Source organism: Meleagris gallopavo, chromosome 10 (genome assembly GCF_905368555.1).
Source record: "Meleagris gallopavo chromosome 10, MGAL_WU_HG_1.1, whole genome shotgun sequence".
In the NCBI taxonomy this organism is placed as follows: Eukaryota; Metazoa; Chordata; class Aves; order Galliformes; family Phasianidae; genus Meleagris; species Meleagris gallopavo.
Genome location: NC_139413.1, coordinates 2,178,484 through 2,202,211, shown reverse-complemented (window position 1 = coordinate 2,202,211; position 23,728 = coordinate 2,178,484). Strand labels below are relative to the sequence as shown.

At 41.7% G+C, this 23,728-nt stretch overlaps 2 protein-coding genes across 4 annotated transcripts in view; one reads left to right on the top strand and one right to left on the bottom strand.

Moving 5' to 3' along the window:
* Positions 1–4,255: 4,255 nt before the first annotated feature.
* Positions 4,256–13,360, bottom strand: LOC104912241 (uncharacterized). 3 transcript variants are annotated; one of them, XM_085231769.1, is made up of 6 exons: positions 12,462–13,360; positions 12,035–12,126; positions 8,115–8,221; positions 6,375–6,400; positions 5,674–5,791; positions 4,256–4,500 (listed from the first exon to the last, which is right to left on the bottom strand). In XM_085231769.1, the coding sequence occupies exons 1-2, from the start codon at positions 13,085–13,087 to the stop codon at positions 12,117–12,119; spliced, it is 636 nt and encodes a 211-aa protein (XP_085087895.1). In that variant the 5' UTR covers positions 13,088–13,360; the 3' UTR covers positions 4,256–4,500; positions 5,674–5,791; positions 6,375–6,400; positions 8,115–8,221; positions 12,035–12,116. The 3 variants fall into 3 exon arrangements, with proteins under 3 accessions (XP_085087895.1, XP_085087894.1, XP_085087896.1); XM_085231768.1 differs by lacking the exon at positions 6,375–6,400; XM_085231770.1 differs by lacking the exon at positions 6,375–6,400 and having other exon boundaries at positions 12,724–13,360.
* BRINP3 (BMP/retinoic acid inducible neural specific 3) overlaps positions 13,343–23,728 on the top strand; it is a 201,499-nt gene continuing 191,113 nt past the window's right edge. The window contains exon 1 of the mRNA XM_010715542.4: positions 13,343–13,526. The gene's annotated coding sequence lies outside the window, so the exon portion shown is untranslated. The remainder of the gene's footprint in view (positions 13,527–23,728) is intronic.

The following is a 23,728-nucleotide window of genomic DNA, read 5'->3' as shown; positions in this document are numbered from 1 at the left end:
CCTGTCAAAAGCAGGCTGGGAAAAAGACTTGAAAATGCTTTGTATCTTTTTCACTATACCATGCTGCAATACAATTGTACATTTTTACAGTATCTGCCCTCTGAAAATTTGGACCTTTCCCCTTAGAGTAATTGCCTTTTTATTTCCTTGTAGTTTAGCTGTACTTTGGCACTGGACAGAAATTATCTTGTACTTTCATGCTGATCTTTCTTTTATAAGGATTTCAGAAAAGAGGCAAATTAACGACGCTGATAAAGTATTACAGAATATTCTACTCTGTCTCCTATAGCAAAAGCTGTAGAAACAGGCATACAATGAAGAGGACTTTTTCTCTCCTAACTTTGTATTTAGTTCATTGCCTGCTTTGACAAATTAAGAAATGTGCTTGCCAATTTTCTTTTCCCCAAGAATATCTTTAAAACAAGCTAGAACAGACTCTTTTTCATTTGTGTATAGGTTTTGGCCATAGTCCAGGAAAGCACTCAGGCATATTTTCAGATCAAGCACATAAACACCTGAGCGAAGATCAATGCACAGGTAAGTGTTGTGAAAAGCATTAAGTAAACTCAAAATCTGAATTGAATGAAGGTCTCTTCATCTTGCTGTAAGTATATTCAGAAAGTTAACAACTTTTGTTTTCATCTTCCCATTCCTTCAAGGAAAAGGCATAGACAAAGCTGATGTCATAAAAAGGCTGTTGCTTTAAAGGGAGCTGAAAAGTGGATCAGCATGAAATGTGAATGATACCAGAGTACTACCTGCCAGGTTTTTGCTGGACCAGTGAAGATAATCAAGCTGAGATCAACAACATAACAAAGATTTGCAGATTGTTCCTCTTAAGGAGGAACAACTCCTACCATTTCTGACTTTTTTCTCATGTTGTAATATACTTTAGGCACAATGAATTCTACAGTTTCTGTATGCCCACAACTTCAATTCTTTTAACAGAGATGACGTCAATATATCCTTAACCTTATGAATATGTGCTTTCCAAAGTATTCCACACCAGTGTTCTACTGAGTGTCCACATCTACTGTTGACAGCAGCCTGTGAGAGAAGACCAGGGGCTGTCTGGTGTCAGGCACAGTCAGTTCCAGTCTGGTCTAGTTGGCTTTGCAGTAGCCCCATCACAGCCACAGAGGAGCCTATCAGTAATGCTGGGAACACATCTGGGAAAACAGAATTGAGAGAAGGCAGAAATGCTCGATAGGCAGAGGAGTGAGGGAAAAAATGTGAGAGGAACAATCCTGCAGCTCCAGGATCACAGAAGGAGGAGAAAATGGTATTTCAGTTCCCCTGAGACCTATAGAAGAGAGTGTGTTGGAGCATGGTCCATGCAGCCCACCACCAGAACCACATCAGGACCAAGCTGTGTAGTGCAGTCAACATGCCCAAGGGATGGAATGCCATCCAAACAGAACTAGACAGGCTGAGCAGTGGGCTCGGGAGAATCTCATGAGGTTCAACAGATCCAATTGCAAAGTCCTGCACCAGGGCCATGGCAACCCCCACTATCAGTACAAGCTGGGGGATGAAAGGATAGAGCACAGCCCTGCTCTTTAGATGGCTCTGTTGTGATAGGAGAGGGGGTAAAGACTTCAAACTAAAAGAGGGCCGATTTAGCCTGGATGTAAGTTTACATTGTCCTTATTTACAATAAGGACAGTGGCACAGGCTGCCCAGAGAGGTGGTGGTGTCCCATCCCTGCAGACAGCCAAAGTCAGGTTGAATTAAGCTCTGAGCACTGATGGAGCTGTGGGTGTCCCTGTTCATTGCAGGGGAGTTGGAATAGATGATCTTTAAGGGTCCCTCCCAACTCAAATGATTCTGTGATTGTATCACAGGAGGTAAACTGAATAATCTTTTAGTGGTTCATACACAATTTCTACCAACTTCAATTGCAGGGTTAGACCAGTGTAAATAGGAATCTCACCTTGACAATGATGTATTATCAAAAATATTCAGAAACTATACTCAAACTACGTAGAGATTGAAGGTTTTAAATATTTGTGATTTTTGAAGAGAAGAGAAACTTCTGTGAATACCTCCAAGGGAGACTTTTGGTGACCAAACCAAGTCTGTTTTTGTGACTGGCTAGAGACAAGACATTGTTTTGAGAGGAGGGATCTTTAAATAATACTGGTGAATGTCTGAGTAAAGCAAGAATAAGTTTGGGTGTAGAAATAGATTTTCATGGAGAAGCTAGCACTCTGAATGTGCTTTAGCTAACCTGGATGAAAAATCTCATAGAAAACTTGTTAGGATAATTGTTTTAATTTTCCAGCACTGCAAGATTTTGCAGGTGATGATGCAGTAATTACTGCTCAAAAAGCATGTTAAGAAACAGCATAGCTCAAAATTACTTTATTGTTCCAATAGCTGATTTGAGAATGGAAAATACTCCCAGTACTATTATAAACTGCAGAGACATTGGCAAACTTTGCAGAAGAGCTGTTATTGTATGGGGCCCTGGGCAACCCAATCTACAGGGTAGCAACCCTGACTATGGCAGGGGGTTTGGAACTAGATGATCTTTAAGATCCCTTCCAACCCAGGCCAATCTATGATTCGATGATTCCTTGCTGCTTACCAAATTTGAAGCTCTGTCAGAAGAGAAAATTTTAACTAAGGCACTGTAAAGTGCATCATGATCACCTGTGAAAAGCATAAGATATTTATTAGGTACAATTTATCAGCTGTTGCTGAAAATAACTTGCAGAATAGGATCATCTACATATAAATATATGAGATGAGTGTACCGTTATAAGAATGGGATTTTAAAAATACAAATAAATCTGAACAACTTTTGTTTTGCATTTCTATGGAAACAGCATTTGAAAGACTAGGATGTGGTGAGCATCGTTACATACTGCTACCTTCACTTCTTTATAGTATTTAAACACTAGATGGGTGTGTTAATTTTGAGATGTTGGAAGAACTGAAAGATTTCAATCTACACAGGTTGTTTAGCTTGATGGCAGGTTTCTATTATATATAGTTAAAATGCAGTCCTTAGGATATATTTACAATTGAAGCTGATTATGAGTTAGTCAGTGAACTTTCTCTGCACCGTATTAGCCTGATGCATTTTGTCAGAAATTGACTTACAGAAAGTGAATGATGAAACAGAACAATTCTTCTCAGATACAGAACAAAATTCAGAACTAGTAAGTTTACTTCAAAAATCTCTAAGACAGGATCCACCAACAAATGTGTGCCTTATGTGATTCAGGAAAAGTAGAACCTGAGTACCACTTACAACTAAAGCAATCTTCTGTCTGAACTTCTAGCCACTTCTGCCATGCTAATTGCTCTACTTAAAACCTTCAGTGTTTTGGGTTACTACTAATCTGAAATAAATGTGGGAACAATTTAATAATCTTATTTTGTTGAGGTCATGAAAAATGTATATTTCCATACTATCTCTTTTTTTACCCCATTTGTGAGTACGAAATACATTAAGTAATTTCCAAGTTAGAAACAGTTAACATTGTAAGTACAATTATTGCTCTGTGGGAGCATTCCACAGATCAGCAGAATCCCCTCTCCTTCAGTTATGCTGTCATAATACTATGAGGTGGTATTAAAGCCCTACAGGGAACATGTGTGCAAACACAAAATAAGCCAGAATTCTTTAACCAAAAAAAATGTCCAGCCTCCCTAGGATCAAAGCGTGACAAATATAAGAGATAATAGCAGGCGACGGGAATGAAGGATTAAGGCAGCGATAAGATCCTTCAGTTGTATTTATCAGCAGTGTACATAAGTGGATGATGGAGCCACAGTCTATCTAAAACCAAAGCAGATTGGACGCTGCTCAATCACATCACATCACACAGAGCACACTGCAGGGTCCCACTGGCTCTCACTAACAGGTGTTATAATCTTTTAGGTTTCCAAGTAAATCCTCACCTGCATTCTATATAGGTCTTTAGCTCCACTTATGACAAATGCCAATAAATATTATTATCCATCTTCATTAGGGGTTCTACCTAACACCCGCAGGGTTTACTGATCCCATACTTACCTTATGGCATAATCGTAGAGCTAAATGAGGCTATCAGAACCTCCATGTTTTTTGTGAATAACTCATTTTTATGTGTGTTCACTCATGAGAAGCAGAAAAAGCAGAAACCAACCACGGAAAAAGTACTCACAAAGCATGACAGTGATGGAAGGCTACCTAGAGAATGAAACATGACACCAACGGCAGCCTAATGCTATTAATACCATTAGTATGAGAATGCACTCTCACTTTTTAAGCTTACATCTTTATTTTCTAATTTATTTTAGTACCTTCTTACATTTCTGAGGATCACAGGTAGCGCATATTTAACAGAATCTGAGATCAGTGAAGCAGGAAAACTGGGAGGACCGTTCTCTGTTTCAAAAGTCCAACAACTGCCGAGGCATTGCATCTTGCTTCTCCAGCCCCAGAAGTGGCTTTGGAGGGTGGCCTCAGCAGGCAGCTAGGACCTACTCAGTCACTCACTCTGTCTCCTACAGTGGGATGGAGGAGAGAATCAGACAGAAAGTGAGAAAAATCATGGGTTGGTGTAAAGATAATTTTATAAGTGAAACACAACAAAATAAACAGAAAACAAGTGGTGCAATCAGGTAGTCAATCTCCCACCGCCTCCCAAGAGCAAACGTGTCCTATGAGCAATGGCTATTTTGGAAAAACTTGCCTCCCCTGCCTTCACCACTGAGCATGATGTGAAATGATAAGGAATATCCCTCTGATCAGTTTGGGTCACCTATGGCCTTTCTCAACCTCCTGCCCACCAGCAAGGCCTCTAGCTTTCTTGCTGCAAGGGATAGCATGAGAAACAGAGGTCTTAAAGTTGCTCAAGCATTGCTCAGCAATAGATGTGTTATCAGCAATGTTTTAGTGACAAATCTAAAACAGCACTGTATGGGTTGCTGTGAAGAAAATTAACTCCATTCCAACCAGAACAAGTAAATAAGTTTACAGGATTCTGAATATCCTTAAACAACAGGTATGAATATTCTATGAGAGTAAATGACATGTCAGGGTATTTTCCAATCACAATATCCAATGTAAGGCCAATTTTTTTTAGACAGTAGCTTGTTTTGAAGGTGTCATAGTAGAGCTTTCTTTGTTATCTTTCACAGCATTTTCTTTCCTATCATGGAAAAAAATCATGATTGAGAAATCTTTCTAATTTGAGAAACAAAAAAAATTAAATACATTTGTCCTTTTTTTTTAATTATACAGAAAAATTGTTTAGAAATAAAAATAATTATGATTTCTTCATGTACTCATAACTGCTTTTTTTCTTGCTACTTATGCAATTCTTTACATTAGTAAGTCAATAATTCTGACTACTGAGTTTGAAATAAAAAATCATGCTACAGCTGTTTCTTAAGAGTAGACAATGATTAGACTATAACTGTGAAGTGCATCTCTAAGGAGCAGATTGGTTAACTCCACATTGACCATATTCATATTAACACATACCAGCTGTCAGCTACACAATTTATTCAGCCTCTAACAGCATTTATTGTCTCAAAAAAAAAAAAAAAAAAAAAAAAAAAGTAGCTGACAAATACTTCCTGTGACAAAACCAAATTGTCCAATAAATTCCAGTCAGTGGTAGAGAAGATCTACTGCTTCTAGACAGCCCAAACAATACTTAATGAGAACTTTACCTTAGGGTTGCTTTCTTGTTTTGTTGTTTCCCCTAGCCATGCAAATGCACAACTGGGACACTGAGATTATCCTGTGTGCATGTGCATGTTTTCTCAGTGTTGCTCTTCATGCCTTCACCTGAAACCACAAGGAAGCAGATTCTGATCTCCTGGAGTTAATAATAGGAACATGACTTAATGTTCTGTTGTGTAAGAGATTTCTGATATAAGGCAATGTTATTTTAAGGGTTGAACAAAACCAAGACGGCCAGCTCAAAACTGGATACATAACATTTTCTGAATGGGGTCCTAAGATTTGATTTGCTTTCTCTGCAGTTAATTTGAAGAAATGCAACTTCAATTATGCTTCTATGGTAAAGGTGTTTGTACCACCTTACATATATGAATTGCTGCTGCCATGTGATTTGGCAAAACACATACTGAAGAACTAAAACATAATCTCATTCTTCTTAGCTGAAAGTTTTAAGCTCATGCTTCAAACCAAGCAGATTCTAGAGTGCTTCACAAAATACATTTGGGCTTTGTGCTCCACTGCTTTGACAAATGGAGAACATAATCAAACAAATGAAGTAGGAGACATCTTTTTTACTGCCGTCTTTCCTTTGTGACTGAGAAAAGAACCTGAATTCTTTCCAGTATTTATCCTCTACAAGTGTGGAAGAATTCTACAAGGGTGATGTCTGCAGCTGACGAGAACATACCTATGGTGCTCTGCAACGCCCAAACTCTTGCAAGCCAGGAACAGTTAAAAAAAAAAAAAAAAGTAAATTGAATTCATCCATCCAAATTCTTTATGCTTTTTCTGTCTCATTAGCTTAATGGCCCAAACAAATGATAAATGCTGTAATATTGCTATATTTTAAGTGCATGTTAAAAAGTGGAAACACATTGTTTGAGAAACTGCTTTGTTCTTGTTCATTGTCATCAGTGGCCCATGTATTTTGATTCTTATGAGGTAATGACATAATAACAAAGGTTATTTTCAAGTCTTACTACAGATCTTTTGCTCAGCTTATTTCTGTGGGAGCTAACTGCATCTGCTGAGATAATGCACCAGATGTTATTCAGGGAATGACTATAAATTTGAAGTAATATCTGTAGAATAATCTATTTTCCAAATGCAAATTGCTTTCTCTCAATGCCCTTTTCTTCCCAGCATAACTACCCTGTAAAACTCCACTTTTCTAGTATGTAATTCCTTCACACTGCAAAGCACAAACAGAGAATTTCAGTGGTATCTGTCTGTTGTCCCCTTTTCAGTCCATGAAAAATTTCTTTAATACACCTTGGCAAATATATATTCTACTTCTGCAAACATTCATAAAGAAGAAGAACCCAGATTTTCATCAGTATCTCTTACTGGTTGAAGACAGAACTGTTTTTGCTATAACTCACAGCAACCGTCTTTCGTACAACAGTTCAGATGTAACAGAACTTTGTTTGACTCCATCACCCTTCCAAAAACTCATCTTGTCTGGAAGTGATCTTTTATATGCACCACAGAAAATGCACTGAAGAGTCTTTTATTAATGTTAACACTTCTGTCTTCCTTTATTAACCCCAGCCTACCTGTGACAGTGATTATTTTGTGTGTTAATGCCTTGCCTAGTCCAAAAGGGACTCGATTCTGACCATGCAGAAGTAACATAACAACACCAACAAGATTTTATTTATGTCTGTGTGACAACACTAGGCTCAGGCAAGGAGAGGAGCTGAAGAGAAGATGTACTTCTAGATATTCTAGAGAAGAAGACTTCTACATTTAGATATAAAAAAGTTAAAAGTACCACTCTGTTTCTTTGCAAATCTATTGAAGTGTTAGCTTAGTGCTTCTCACAGTGCTTGTAAAGTCAGTGCTTGTGGTATGCTGTCCTCTATTTCATTTCCAACGTATCAACTACTGGAAATACATCTCATACAGTAGGACTTCTGGTACTGAAGTGTGGACTTGCACAGTCACTGAGAAGAAATTTTCCACAAGAGAACAAGGCATTTGATGTATAAGATTCTTCACCACAGTGCTTCAATGAGATTTAAAACACATCTCCACCTTTACTCTTTTCTCTAGGGTTATCTTTTCATTTTCTTGAAAGTAACACAGTTTTCAGTGATTTTTTAAAGTCTACTATCAATAAAGAGTGACTGCATTAATATATCAGGTTACTCAGAAATACCAACCTCATAAGGTTGCCTACAAAATCAGACAGACAAAATACACCTTAATTAAAATTTTCTATACAAAGCGAAAATTTTGTAGCATTCTATATAGCACAGATAATAGCAACTGTGAAGATGTGACAGAATAGACTTAAATTTTCCAAGAACAGGATGTAGCTAGGCTGCTAATCCCTAGAAAAGTTCATGTTCCCATATCCAAAGTGCTGTTTACCCCTTTCAGGTATGTGTGTCTAGCTAATTCTAGTGAGCTCACGTGAACTTACAGGCGTTGCAGTTAATATCTTCTGAAAGGAGTGGAGAAACATCACTGGTCTTTTCATCACTGGTCTTTGCCATCTCAGAAGACTGGTGTCTGAATGATACTTATAACCTGAAAAAAAACCACATCAACACTTTTTGTCCTTTACTGCCAAATGACAGGGTAAATTCAAGACATAAGAAATCCACGGGCCCCAATGGGATTCATCCCAACATTCTGAAAGAACTGGCTCACGTCATAACAAGACCTCTCTCAATTGTTTTTCAATGGTATTGGGAAACTGGAGAGATCCCCATTGAGTGGAAGCTGTCAAACATCACAGTTTTCAAGTAGGGCAAGAAAGAAGACCCTAGAAGTAGCAGGCACACTTCAGTGGCTGATAAAATGATGGAGAAGACTATTCTAGGGGGTACTAAAAAACACTTGGAAGGCAATGCAGTCCCTGGTCATAGCCAGCATGGGTTGATGAGGGGAAAGTACTGATTAACTAAATTTTTCCTTCTGTGACAACGTTATCCACGTACTGGACAAAGGGAAGTCAGTTGTTGCAGTCTTTTTGTATTTTAGCAAAACTTTGGATACTTTTTATCACAGTACCCTTCTGGGCCAAATAGCGTACACCTAGATACACACATAAGCTAATGTGTGAGCCATCAGTCAGGCTCAAAGGGTTACAGTAAGTGGGGTTACACCAGGCTGGTGGCCAGCCACTACTAGGGCTCCATAGGACTGCATTTTAAGGCCAGTCCTCTGATGTTTTTATACATGATGTGAATGCAGGACTAGAACGCATACTAAATACATTTATTGACAGTACTAAACTGAGAGGACCTGCTAACTCCCTTGAGGATAGAGAGGCCTTCCAGAGGGGTCTTGATAAATTAGAGGGCTGGGCTATCACCAACCATACGACAATTGAGCATGTTGTGGATGCTGCACATGGAATGAGGCAACCCTAGAGGGCAAGGTGTGTGAGGAGGGCTGAGGTCCCTCGGTTGGTTCAGCAGAGCAGAGGGGGCTGAGGGGAGGCATCATGGAGGCTGCAGCTCCCACAGGGAATGGACAAGGACAACTCTACCAGACATATGGTTTAATTTTTAGATACTTATGTGTGAAGCCAGCAGTTGGATTCAGTTGGACTTGCAAATCCCTTCTAGCTCAGGATATTCCATGATTCTAAGTAAGCACACAGTCATTTCTTTGCATTTCTCTGATTTATTTTTCCCTCCAGAAATAAATTATGAAAGTTCCAATTCATTCCCTAAAAGTGAAATGCTGGTAAATTCCAAAAATAAACTCCTCTGCAAGAAAAGAAAAAGTCTCCGGCTGTAATTCCATTCAAGTGAATCATATCTCCATTTAAGTAAAAGCATATAGGTCGAAATATGTTTATGAAGCAAAACTCTAAACACAGCACATTTGTTTCTATACTGAGCAAACACACGACTTATTTAGATAAGTAGTCCAATTTGTGGATGCACTCAAATAGCAACAAAAAAATAAAACCAGGGAATATGTGACTCGTTGTTTTCAAAGCAAAATACAAACACTTGGACATAGGCAATTAAGCATTTGCTATGTTTTCTAGATGAATATGCAAATTTGACATTCAAATCAACGTCTAAAAATAATCTCACCCATTCAAAAAACACCAAGATCATAAGGAGTGCAAAGTGTGAGCCTTTTTGCTTTAATTACTTTGCCATAATATCAGCTAAGGGCAAGGCACTTCAGTGGGTTATCATTTTGCTCCTCCCAACTGTTTCAAAAGTCAAGTAGAGTTTCCCTTGACAAAACATGTAGAAAATGGAATTTTTAGATGGAGAATTTACAGGAGCCCAGCATGCAGAGAATCCATTAAAGGTAGGAGGAAGAAGCTACTGTAAGAAGGTGACAGCATTGTTTGCATAATACTTTGTTCCTGTTGCAAATTAACAATAACTGCTGAACTGGTTTAATAAATTGCATGCATTGTCAGTAGCTAAAAAGAAACATGGAACCAGTTCTGGAAAAAAAGAGAGTGAAAAATATGGGTATATGAAGTAAAAAAGTGTTATGGGATATGCTATTAAGATGTGTATTTACCAATACATAGACACACCACTACTTAATGTTGATTTACAAGAAAAAGGAGTCTGATGACCTCTAATTCACTGCCACTTGGCAGAGGCAATGCACCTCCTCTATCTCACATAATGATGTGCAGCTCCTAAGGTGAAACTAGGCTCCAAGTTTGGATTTTGCACTGCCGGTTCATGTTCTTGCCCCATTCCAGTACAGTTAGTGCCATGGTTCTGCTGTTTGCAATTTCAGTATTCTGACCTATGGTGAGATTTTGTAATATTTTATTACTATCACTGAACAAAAAGCAACAAAGTCCTCTACAAGACTTCAAGTCTGCACCATTTCAAGGTCTAGAACAGAACTGTGGTGGCAATTAGATCTTGGAATGGACATCAGTGGAAGATTTATGTTGTTACTCCAAGATAGTATTCTTTTAGCTTTTAGGTATTTAACAAATATACAGAGTGAATAATATCAGAATATCCTTATTAGATTTAAAGCAGGAAAAGGACCAGAAGAAGTGATATGAGTTAAGTAAACACGACTGTACTGCTCTAAATTAACAGGAAGGGAAATAATGCACACTGAAATATAGATCAGACTGTGTCCACTGTGCATCTAGGTGCTATGAAATGAAAGCTAAACTTAACTATGAACGGTCTGTGCCAAAGTCCAGTAAAGCCAACCTTCCCTTTTTTAGAGGGGACAGAGTTGGTAAGACTCAAAATCAAATTCCCCTTCTTTGGTTTAAACTGCCTTTGGTGTGAAATGACTGCAGAACTAATTCAGTGTGGGACATCAATACAGCTAGAGTGAAAACTAGAGAGGAGCAGAAAAACACTAGCACATCAGCAAATCTCTTTATATATGTGCGTGTGTGTTTATGTATACATGCATGTAAATATATGAGGATCCACCAGATCTTACTAGCATTTGCAGTAGCAAACGCTGTCATGAAGATACTGCTGTCTCCACACACCCCAGCATGTTGATCTATCCCAGTTGTGCTACGTCTGTCTTCTGTTTTCTCTATGATTTTATCAGTTCTAGAAAATGAACAGGACTATTACAGAGTACCTTGAATCCCAAAGTCTATCGAATAGTCATTGCAGGCTTTGATGTACAGCAGACTTTGTGAAGAAACACTTACCTTTACATAAACAGGCTGACCTTTCTAACTGGCATTTTGTCAGGACTGGCTGAAGGTGGAGGGGGAGAGAAGAGGGGGAGAGCAGTCTGTACTACTTGTTGCTGCAAGAGATAGCATACTCCAAGGCAACGAGGCAAGATGGTATGCTTTTCATTTTTATAACTGCATAATGAATCATGCACATGCCTACATATTTAACAGCTACTACACTTGAAATGGGCACTTCTTTTTTCTCCACTATCAACAACATCTTTCCTCTACTCCTATTTTCCCCTCCTCCCTGAAGAAAATAAGAAAGCAAGGCAGGGTAAGTCATTACTAAGAGAAAATGACTCCACAGTTCTTTAGTTTAAAAATGACTTAAAGGTGTGTGTGGGGGGGATGCGGGTGGGGGCAAAACAATGTGATGCAACTGGGCTTCTGCAACATCTCACAAAAAGATTTTGGAAGCATAAAACTGCCAGGCTGACACGTGCACACAAACATTTCACCCTAGTGCACAGTGAGATGAGTGAGAGAAGACAAAAGCCTTCTTCATCAAGAAGGTCAACAGAAATTACAGTCTTGTGAAGAGTGCATGTCACACAATGGGCAAGTGCTGCTGTCATACTGTCTGCCACCCCATCTTGCCCAACGTATACATCACATGGTCTACGTGATCACTTTGCTTACTGATCTTGGGAGGCACAGTGCAAACGTGACCAGCTTACCCTGCTCTCATGTTGGGATGCCAAAGCCCCTTGTTGATCTGCAGCCTGTCAGATTTCGATTTATTAACACCAAGCTCTCAGGCTAATCGTACCTATGGAAAGAGGTGTTTATTAGCCATAAACACGTCTGCTTACAGCATACATATGCAGGAAAGTGACAGAGCCAGAGAGGTTGCAAGGAGGATCATGCTCCACGAACGCTGACGCTGCCTCCCCTCCCATACATACCCCTTGAAATTCAGCACACATTCTGGAGCCACTATGTGAGGAAAAGGGAGATTTTTTTCCACCAAGCCAGATCGTGATTTCCATACAGAGAGCCGAGAAGCGCCAAGAAAGGGGGGAGCGAATAGGGATGCTTCCCTTAGGCAGGGCGGGGGGGGGGGGGGGAGCGCGAATGCTCAGCAGGAACGCTGCCCAGCCCTACCCTCCGCCACCGGACAACAGCTTTCTGCCGCGATGTCCGCCGCTCCGAGGCGCTCCGAGACGCCGCTCCGCCTCGCCCGGTTCCGCCAAAGGGCTGCGGGCAGCAGACGGGAGCCGGCGGGGAGAGGCGGCTGCGGGGGGACTGGCTGCGGAAAGGAGGGAAAAAAAACACAAACCCAACAAGCCAACACCGAAACCACAGGGATCTGAGACAAAGGCTTCGCCCAGGACAGGGGAGAGGCTGAAGGCAGGGCTCCTCTTACCGCTCGGTACCGCCGCCGCGGCTCGCTGGATGGCGGCTGCGGGAGGAGGAGGAGGAGCGGCCGCCGCGCCGCCCAGCAGCCGCCCCGGAGCTGCCCTCCATCCGGCCCCGGCCCTACCGGCTGCCCGCGTCCCGCAGCGAGGGGCTCCGTGCGGCTGCTCGCCGCCTCTCCGCCCTCCCGGAGGGCATCGGTGACGCCGGCAGCCCCTCCGCCAGAGCTCCGCCGAGCCGCCCCGGCCCTTCCATAGCCTCCCATTGCCGGCTCGGTCTGGGCTGTGTTTGAGCAGGCTCGGCGCAGCCCCTCCGTTCCAGCCCGCTGTGCGCATCCCGTCGTTTGTTATTCTTTCCTTAAGGAGCACCGCCATCACCGCACACACACACACACACACGCACACACACACACACACACAAACACACACAAAAGGAAAAAAAAATAAAAATGAAAATAAAAAGAAAACCGACCCAACCAAAGCCCCGCAAACAAACAGGGAACAAAATAAATCTTAACCCCTCCCTGCAACTCCTCATGCTATTCGGATTTCCTACCCTCTCTCCTCCTCCGCCCCTCCACTCCACCCCCCCACCAGTTTCTCTGGGCCCCGTGCCTCCCCCCGCACACACACACGCACGGTGTGGATGGGTGTTGTACTTGCTGCTGTGCCACACGGAACTGCTGATGGTTTCCAAAGTCCCACCACCACCATGCCCATCCCTCCTTTAGCCTGAAGCCGGAGATATGGACTGTACGTTTGGATTCGGGATGCATTTTGCTCACAGCCGCTTCGCTTCCTGAAATGTCACCCGGTGAGTAGGTTTTATTTCACATTTAGATTGCTTGTCTTCAGCAAACGGACACTTAAAAGAGAAAAAAAAAACAAAACAAAACAAAAAAAAAAAAAAAAAAAAAAAAGGAAAGGAAAAAAAAAAAAGGAAAGAAAAGCAGCCTCTCCGTTGCCTCGCCTTGCCTCTCAGCCTCTCAGCAGCGCGGCTCGCTCCGCTTCCCGAACTCGAAGGAATTGGAAGCACCAGCCCTGCCTGCACAGATCCGTTCCGTGCGTTAGTCTCAGCTCCCGGCTCTACATCGCACCGCTCCGCAGCCTCACACGCGCAGCCTTTATGCCATTCCGCCGCTTATTCATCACATTGTATTAATGTTTCCATCAGACGCTCTACCTGCTACATTCCCTAAGTTTAACTCCTGCAGGCACAGCTGATCGCGGGGGGTTGGGGGGGCGAGGTGGGGGGAGGGCGGGAGGAAGGGCTCGGAGGAAAAGTTCATTGCCCTCACTGATCCCCGAAGGAGCTCGGATTGGACTGGGGGGTGGGGAAGCGTGCTTCAGAAAGGCACACAAGGAATCCCCAAACCCCACTCGCTCTGTCCTGTCGCTTGCGCTGGAGGGTGCCAGCGGCCGGGCTGCGCGCCGGGGGCGGCCGGGGGAGCTGCGGCTGCCAGCACCGCCGGGTTCGGTACCGCCAGGCTGGGGGATGCTGTACACCGCAGCACCACCGGGTTCGGTACCGCCGTGCTAAGGATGCTGTGTTACAGCTTGCCTGGGGGTAGAGAACAGGCACCGTCTGCACCAAACGTACATATATGTACATATACACGCGTCTACCTGCTGCTTTCCGAAGCGAAGGCTGTCCTTTGGATCAAGTAGGGACTTCTTTACTTCGAAATAAAAATTCAGAATAGGACCGAGGGGAATAAATAGTTGTTGTTAAAAAAAGGATGAGTGCCGTTATAGTGCTATTTGCGGCTGATGCTTCCAACGTTTCTGTGTCTCTAATTAAAGGCAGAGATCCACCCACGTTCATAACAGAAGGTAGGGAGGGAACATGTTAGTTCTCACGAGGAGGTATTGACCGAGCTCCATTTAACTCTGTCATTTAGCGTGCACGATGTGTGTGTGTGTGTGTGTGTGTGTGTGTGTGCGCGCAGTCATGTCTCCACAGCAGTACGTGCACAGATCGCAAGGACGGTGCTCAGGGCTTGCAAGCAGGTGGAGGTGCCAGTGAGAAAGACACGAGATCTGAATTTATTGCCTGGTGGCAAGCAGAGAACCGAAAAGATCAATGCCCTCTTCAATACCGTGCTCCCGAGTCTTGTTTCCCTCCCCTTCTCCTCCCGCCTCCAAATTGCTGGCTGATGTCGGGAAGGGGGAAAGGGGAGTAGAAGAAAGCCCTTCAGGCGTGGGATCCAAAACCTATCCTTCTTCCAGTTCCTCTCTTCTCCCGGCTGCTGGACACCCCCCACACCCCCGCCCCCCGCCGCCCCGGCTCCATCCCTCCCCATAGCCTGTTCCCCCTCCGAGTTTCCCGTTGCCGTCAGTGCCTCCCTTGCCCCCCCTGCCCCTCGCACCAGGCTGGGGTCATTAACCAAACCCCGGGCTCTTCTCTGAATCTGCTGCTGCGGGGATCCTCCCGCACCATGCTCCTCAAGGAAAGTTTCTGTGCATTCAGACCTCCTTCCTTTCCTAGGTATAGAGGATTACCTAGGTAAGTGCATTTCCAAAGCTCTACCCAATTTGTCACCCTTCTTTTGGTTCTTTATTTTTCTCTCCGTATTAAGAACTAGTAGGAAGCCCTGGGGGTTAACTCTCTGTGGGAATAACCCGCCCGGTGAGCAGCACCTCGGCACTTCTGTTAAATGGTAGCGAGCTGCAGAAGAGATTGATGTGCCCATCAGCAGAACGCTGCCCGCGGTTCGGAGCACTCCGCACTCCCTCTGTGCCGGCAGCGGTGGGAGATGGCAGGGCAGGGAATGCGGGCAGCGGAGTAGTTCAGATCGCGGTCACGGAGATGGATGGCAGCGATGCCTGGGCAGTTCACGGGCAGGGTGGTGGTTCGGCAGACGGGGAGGGGGGCAACAAACCCTTTGCGTACAAACATCGAATAAATCAATGCAATTAATGTAGTCTTAATGGGGGATAGTATGCGGCGAGAGTGAGGCATGCTTAATAGGGAAGATTCCCATTAGCATCGGTCGTTCATTTCCAGCGTTCAGCGCTCCCAGACCAGAGGATCCCCGCTGCTCACACAGGGCTGGATGACTCGGAGAAAATGGGAATGCCAGGGAGCAGCCCGGCGGTTTTTGGCTTCGGTTCGGTTGATTCTTTTGCTTTTTGTACAAAGGAGAGGCAGCGGGTAAATACCTCCCGAGCCTCACACCCCACTCCTGAGGGAATGGTCAGCAATAGCCTTCATCCCTTCTTTCTCTCTGCTTGTTTGTGACTGGCCTCGCTGTCAGGGATTGCTGTCACCTCCTCTGTCACCTTCAGACTCTCTGAAGCTGTGAGGCTTCGGGACTCCTCCTCGGTCAGGAGCTAATTTTCCAATTCCAAATATTGGCAGTGGCAGGCGGACACCTGGGAGGGGGCTCGGAGGGAGGAAACTCCTTTAAAGACGCATGTCGGCAGCCAGCCTGCCCGTTCCTCTGCCTGGACGTAGCCCCGCTCCGTTCCTCCGAATTGCTCTTACCCCTCTCGGGGGGGCGGGGGGAGAGGCAGCGGGGAGGGGGAGGCGGCACGCCAAATCCCGCAGCTGCAGGGGGAGCTCCGGACAGGGCGAGCTCCCGCAGCCGAGTGTCGGACCCAGGCTGCCGGGACCCCCCTTCGCCGTATCCTCCGCGGGAGAAGGAAGTTCTGTGCGCCCACCGCCCGCCCCTTCGGAAGGGAAGAGGAAAACGAACCTCTCGAGGACGGGGTGTGTGCCCCGCCCGGCTGGGCGGACTTGAGAAGGGAACCGGAGAGCTCGGGCTGAAAGAGTTAATCGGGGCTGCAGGGTGCTCCAGGCGTGAGTCCTGAGAGCATCTCATAGGCGCACCAGCCAATCCCAGGCACCAGGAGCATGAACCGTATGTAGCACAGTGCAAAAAGCGAGGTAAAGAAAATAGGGTGTAAACTGTCACCATATATCGGAAGGCAGGAGACCTGATTTTTGGGGGCTACGATTCCTGTGCTGCTTAGAGATCGGCATGCATGTACAAAGGTAAGGGCTTTGTTACCAGCAATCCGTATTGTGGCTCACTCCTGGATTCAAGTGCATATTCTGCATACGTTTCATTAAGTGTTAAATCGTACAGTGCAGAGTGGGAAGAAGTGGAATATGCTGTGGTTTGCTGTTTGGGATTATTATTAGTGTTATTATTTTGAAAGACTACATTTGTTTCAAGTGGTAATAATTTCTTTTGGAGGTTAAGGAAGTGTATGCATGTGAAGAAAAGTAGATCCGTGACTGGCAAAAAATGTAATGCATGTGATAAGTGAAGAATGTTCTGTGATGGCTGCATCAGAATCAGTCATGGACCCACATTGTATGAAGGCCAACGTGAGATAGACCTGATTTGGAAGAAAAATATATTAAAAATAAATAAAGGGGTAATTCGGAGACATGTATGTGACAAACAAGTCTGACAGCAGAAACTAAAATAACTTATTTGCTGACATCTAACAATATTTAAATATGGCATCACAAAAGAATGCTATAAAAAGTGATATCAAAACCTTACAGTGTGCTTTTCCAGAGACAGGTGGCTCTGACACGTTAAGTATAAGGAGATAAAGCTGGAGTGGCCCTACTTGCTTTTACAAGGTGAAAGGAATAACTTCAGAGGAGCAATCCATTTAGCTCTCAGTTTACAGACTGCTGTCAGTGCCCAACAAGAGCAGAGCTTGCGGTTACTCATTTTACTTGTGCTCTATCAGCTTTACCTTAAGACCTGGCTTTGAGAATGGAAATCTTCCATGTGTATGTCCTCTCTGCATCTAAGCATGGCAAAGAGCTGTAGTCTGAGACACTGTTGCTGTGCCAGTTATCAGAGTTATGTAAAGAAACTGCCTTCAATGTCTTGCCTTCAACCATTTTTTCTCTGTAAGTCATGTACATAATATAAGCGAAGCAAAAAGAAAAGCAAAGAAAAAGATGTGTCACATTTTCAGCAAGCTGATCCACCTCCAGTGAGAGCTCACCTCCCCAGCAGATGCCGAGTTCACTGGAGTTGTTGTGTTTGGGGTGTTTGTTCACGAAATAACGAAGCACTGTGAGGGAAAACGTTAACTAGGAAATGTGAAAACAAGCAGCTGAACGTTTTACAGATCTTACTGCAGAAGGCAGCATTTGTTCAACAAGCCAACAAAACAACTTGAGGATCTTCAAGTGATGTAATCACCCTGTCTCATCTTTTCCCATTTTTTCCTACTACTGTCTGAACACTGTTGTGAAGAATTAATTACAGGAGCCTACTCACTGTTTACATCAATGCGTGTCTGAAAAGTTAGTTCTCTACTCACACAGATCACTGTGATTTTACTGCTCTCAGTCTCAGGCGGAGACAGTGATTTATGGGACTAAAATAGTTTTATTTCATTTGGATTAATTTGGAATTGAGTTATCACATCTGACTATGAGCAGTCTCAAAAATGTCCTCCTCGAGGTTTGAACAAAAAATGCAACACCTACTTAAAACTAAAGAACACTCTTCTTAGCAGCAAGCTTGACTCGTGAATGGTTTGTGAAAGTCTAAATAGCAAACTGGGAGAACAATTAATTTACATAAGATTTTGCTTAGGAGAAAAAGGGAGTGGTGCAAGACATTAGATGCACTTTCTAAAAACATTAAGTCTTTTCTAGATGTCACGTGCAGCTCCTTATTCCTCCCAAGGGTTCGTCCCTCTCGAAATCAGAAGTAGAGATTGATTTTTTGGGGGGGTTTTCTCTCTCCTGAAATATTAGCAATCTCATTTGGGAGTGAAATCACTAGAAATATTCTTTGACACAGGGAGCCAAAATACACTCTCAGATAGGCTGCATTAAAAACAAACTTGTCCTGATAGACTGCTGCAGGCAGTAACTTACAATAGTCACTTTATGAGAATTGGCTTACTCTTCCTCTTAATCTCATCCTATGTCCTCATAAGAGCGAGCAAGCATTTATTTAATTCATTTTTAAATTGCAACCACATTCTTCTTGTGGTATTGCTTTCCTATTGTTCAATATGTCTGCTGTTCAGAGAGGGCCTGATCCTGCTCTCTTAAAGGAGATCAGAGCATTGCTATTAACTTCACTGAAAGCAAGATCAATTTCCAAGATAATAATTTGGAACCAAAATAAACTTCAGTTTTAGAAAAAAAGCAAAACAAGCTTCATGATGCTACTTGCTGCATACAGAGTTGTACAAGGCATTGCATATCTTGGCTCAGATATCATTAAAATAGTAAAGAATTGAAGATTTTTTAATGTGATCTCATGTTTCTTTACATCTTAGTATTCTGCCATCACTGATAAATCAACATTTTTCTGTGTAAAGTTGAAGAACATGAAGAGTTCCATTTTCTGAAGAGTTCCACTGAGCTGCAGGCATTCAGTACATCACGACAGCACATCCTGCTGCTGAAACTGTAAAGGGTTGTTTAGGCTTCCTAGCTCTGACATTAATAGCTTACATGTAGTATAGTAAGTGTGAATATACACAGATAGTTTTTATATACATATACACAAGAGTATATAAATACGTATAACATGCACCATACCTATCCATCCATCCATTCCTCCACACATATGATATGTGTAATTGCTCTTTTGCCCTGGGTCATACATGTGATCAATTATTAGCACAGGCGTTTTCCCATCTCCCGTTGAAAGTCTCCATTTACTCTGTGTGCCACAAAATAACGAGCTGGCAAGAGGAAACAAGGACACCCTCTGTCATGTCAAAGCTTTACATATTTAATGAGCCTTTCACAAAAGCCACAGATTTTGTTCAGTCTTCAAAAGAAGATTGACCAGGCAATATGTACCGTTAGCTAAATTAATGCTATTAAGCTGTAGTGGTTTCTCTAATAACGAGGTGAGATCTCAAGGCTCATCAGTCAGGTACCTTTGCTGTAGCACTCACATTAATGGCGATTAAAAAATTCTACTCATTTGCAGTAACACTTTCACTTCCACATTTTCCAGCACATGATTAATGAGAAACGTGGCTTTTAGGATATTTATCATACACTGCAAGTAAAGGACTTAAATCTGGGGAATCAGAGCACTAGTCTGTATCTTTAATCCCATATCATTCATGACTACTGAGAACTCTGAAGAGCTAATTTAGCTCTTTCAGTGCTTACTAACCATTGGAAATAACAAAAATACCCGGTTAACTGACCATGGATGACTCTAAAGTTAAATGGGATTATTAAAATCCATTACACATTCCCTTCCCTTCCCTTCCCTTCCCTTCCCTTCCCTTCCCTTCCCTTCCCTTCCTCCCTTCCCTTCCTTTCCCTTCCCTTCCTTTCCTCTCATTTTTTTCCTATTTGAAACTCTATTCTGTGTCTTACCTTCACAGGTGTAAAACACTGAAAAATGGTACGGTACAGTGGGTTAAGGTGGCAGCCTAGGAATACACTATTAAATAGCTAGCTTTCACCTAAAATGTAATGGTCCTTATTCTTTGGAAGTTTGAAGGTCACACAGAGCAGATGTTCATTACAGCAAATTTTATCTTTTTATTATTATTATTTTTTTTAGCTTAATATATAACTCCAAAGTCTAGAACTGTCCTTTTTTTGAAGATGAATTGTACATAAATGTACTGTATAGATGTGTACTTTGGCATCTTAACAGTGATCATATCAGCACTGTCTTATAGGAAATACTTAGCACAGCGGAAGCAGAATGTTAGCTTTCCTCCTTTTGTTCCTCCGTCTTGAAATGTGGACAGGTATACATGGCAGAGATGGCACCCATCTCTGTTCTTTAGCAACGTGTGGCTGCTCAGCATTTATTGGATTAATTACCTTATTCCTCAGTTTTGTAACAACATTTCTAATGAAGATGCTTCTTAATGTAAAGCATGTTTATGCACGTTGAGACTTATCCTGCTGTCAGCCTCTGGAAATGAATTTATTTCACAGAGAGCCATTAGCTGGTGATGGCCATTAGTTGATGATATTCTCTTTGTTTAATTACTGCTCCAGTGGGAGATGAATCTGACTTATTAGCTTAAAAAGTAAAAGCTTTAGTAACCTACTAACTACATTTAAGCTATATGTTAACATATGTTTATCATGTTTATTTGCATTGTTTGGAGAAACAGTAGGGGCTCTTTTTTAAAGATATTCATAAAATATTTCCCTGCAGGTCTATCTTGGCTAGGTAAAGTCTAGAACATTTTTTCAGTCTTTCTGGAGGGAAAAAAAAAAAAAAGGTGATGATGTAATAAAGATATCTTATGTTCCTCGTATCTAGAGAGATTGCACTGATCTGTATTCTCTAAGAAGAAATGTAGACAATGTGTCCCCTGTTCTGCACTGAAAAGATACTAGAGGAAAGTTTAAAGCTTTTTGACATTTGCTTAACATCTCTCTATTAAATCAGAATGTGCTTGTCTATCAACTGCAACAAGAAATAGTGATAATTTTGCAGCACCATGGTTTCAGACTATCACTTAGCTAAATTAAAACAGTTGGGAGATTGTAATTGGTGACGAGACTGTAGCTCAGACTTTCTTTTCTCATAACCTGATGTTCACAAGAAGGGTATCTTTTAACAGATTTTTTATTTTTTTTTCTTGGTTTTTTTTTTTTCTTTCTAATTTTGTAATTTCTTCTAAATTTGTCCAAAAAGTGACAAACAACTTTTATTTTCCCTAAACTAATGTCTCATAATCATGTATAAGAAGAAGATTTATGAGGAAGCTTCACTGCTGTATTTATATGAGATTGCAGGCTGCCCAGTACACATGACATAATTATTACTTTTACAACCAAGCCTTGTATATTATCCATCCTAAGATGCAATTAGGTCCAGACTGACTTGCCGAAGCTCAAATCTTTGTTCAGTCAGCCATAAAGTCCCTCTCTCACTATAAAAAATTAATAGCTTTAACACGAACATTTAAGAGGATCTGGCTATTGCCCATATACTAGTTATAGGCTTAGAATGTTCCGGCAAAGGATCTTACACAAAGTCAAATGCAGCAGTTTACAGAAGGATCAGACTCTGAGCTTTGGGCTCTTGAATCCTCTGAGTTCTGTCTAGGCAGCACGCACAACAGGTTACACATTTTTTTCCAATAAGGCTTTGGTGGTATAAATCTATTTTTTTTTTCTTTTCTGCTAGCATAAATGAGCTGAAGCCTGGGAATCTGCAAGGTATTTTAACCGTCCATTTACAACAGCTGAAAATCAGCTCCACCATCTGTGAAATCAGCTGTAAAATACATTACGAGCTCTGGAGCACCTTTGTCTGAAGGACCTAATGGAAAAGCAAAACAAAAACATTACCATTTTATTAGATATCAACAGTAAGAAACAAAATACATAAAATCAACCATTCTTATTGAAATGAATCCAGAGATGTTTGTGAAAGACAAATGACGTTCTATTAGATTTTTATGGAGATTATTTCTAACTACTGGTCTAAACTAATTTTCACATGGAAAATAAAATCAAGAAGAGTGCAAATTCTCCATCAGATGTTACTTAGCTAATGCTATAGAGCAATATCCCATACTTGAACTAAGGCACATAAACTGACAAATTGGTTTCTAGAAACCTCAAACCCATGACTTTAATTGTCAGAATTTGAAACAAGTATGGGATTATGGATTTGGTTAGATATCTGAGGGACTGGAAGAACATGAAACTTGGCTGTCAGCTAGATTTTGTCTGTATGTCCTTACTTCATTCAATTGCTTCTTTGTCCCTCTTTGCCCCATCTTAAGACCAGAGGATAACTGCATCTCATTATTTTTTGTCTTCATCATTTTACAAACAATATTAGAATGTCAGTAACTTTAAGGAAACTTCTATTTTGTCCAAGGCTGCCATTTCCTTTTCTGAGCATTTGTTATAGAATCTTCACAACCATATATTTTAAGTAGCTACAAAAATAGTTGGGTACTCCATTAATAGACTGAATGTTTTCTTTTTTACCTTATACCATTTTTGTCATCAAATTATTTGAAAGCACTCTATAGATACTGATTTGTCAGATTTCACAATACCCTTGGTTCCTGATCTTATCAGGAAAAGAGACACCAGTATGGAAACTGGATATTAACTGAATGTTAAGGGACTTATCAATGTTTCTATGCTAAAATCAGAATTATAATGCAATGCAACTTTGCTCCAAGAATTGTTCCCTCTCTGAAATGCATTTTCTTCAGGTCAACAAATTGTTGCTGAGCAAAAATTTCCATCTCCTTTTAGCCTTATATGAGTCCTTTTGCAGTCACCAGTGATTACTTATATTGAACCTGGTCCTTAGATTTGAAAATCTTAAACTAAAGTCTTAGTGTACAGCCTGTATATAGATGCTTCCTCCCATTTTAGAAGGCATCTAAAGACCTACTTAAGCATCAGTAATAATATACATCCAAAAAGATCATTGCACAGGAGGATATTGAATATTTTAGGTTAAGCATTAAGTTTTTAAAATTCCGGTTAGCTGGAATACAAGTTTCTAAATATCTATTTCCCATTAGGATTTTTGTGAACAGAAATTCCTTTAGAATAAATTCTCCTTTTTTTTTTTTTTTTTTCCTAAGAGACCTTGTGCTATTTCCATTCTTATTCTTTTCATTCTATCAGATGTATTCATTAAAAATTTTTGGATGTTTAGAAGAATACTTAGAGTAACGTGAGATGGAATGGCAAGACTGAAATGTCATGTACTGTACTACATGCAAATATTTTTGTATACGGGATAGCTCATGTACACTCATGGAAACATAAAGGCCTAAGAACTTTTATACAGTCGTTCAGCCTGGAGCAGCTTTGCAGCTCTGAAAGCATCAGACTTTACTGTGGCTTCATGGCATCCTGGGTGCCTGATACGCAGAGATCAGGCAGAGTCCTGCTCAGATGTTCCAGAATTTAACATTGTTTTAGCTCCTTGTGTGACCGTTGGATTTTATTTCCAAAGGACATAGAGAGGAATCTTAGATGAGGAGCTGAGATGCCACAAAGAGTGGGTGAATTTCTCTCTCTTTTTCACGTACCACCACAATTCA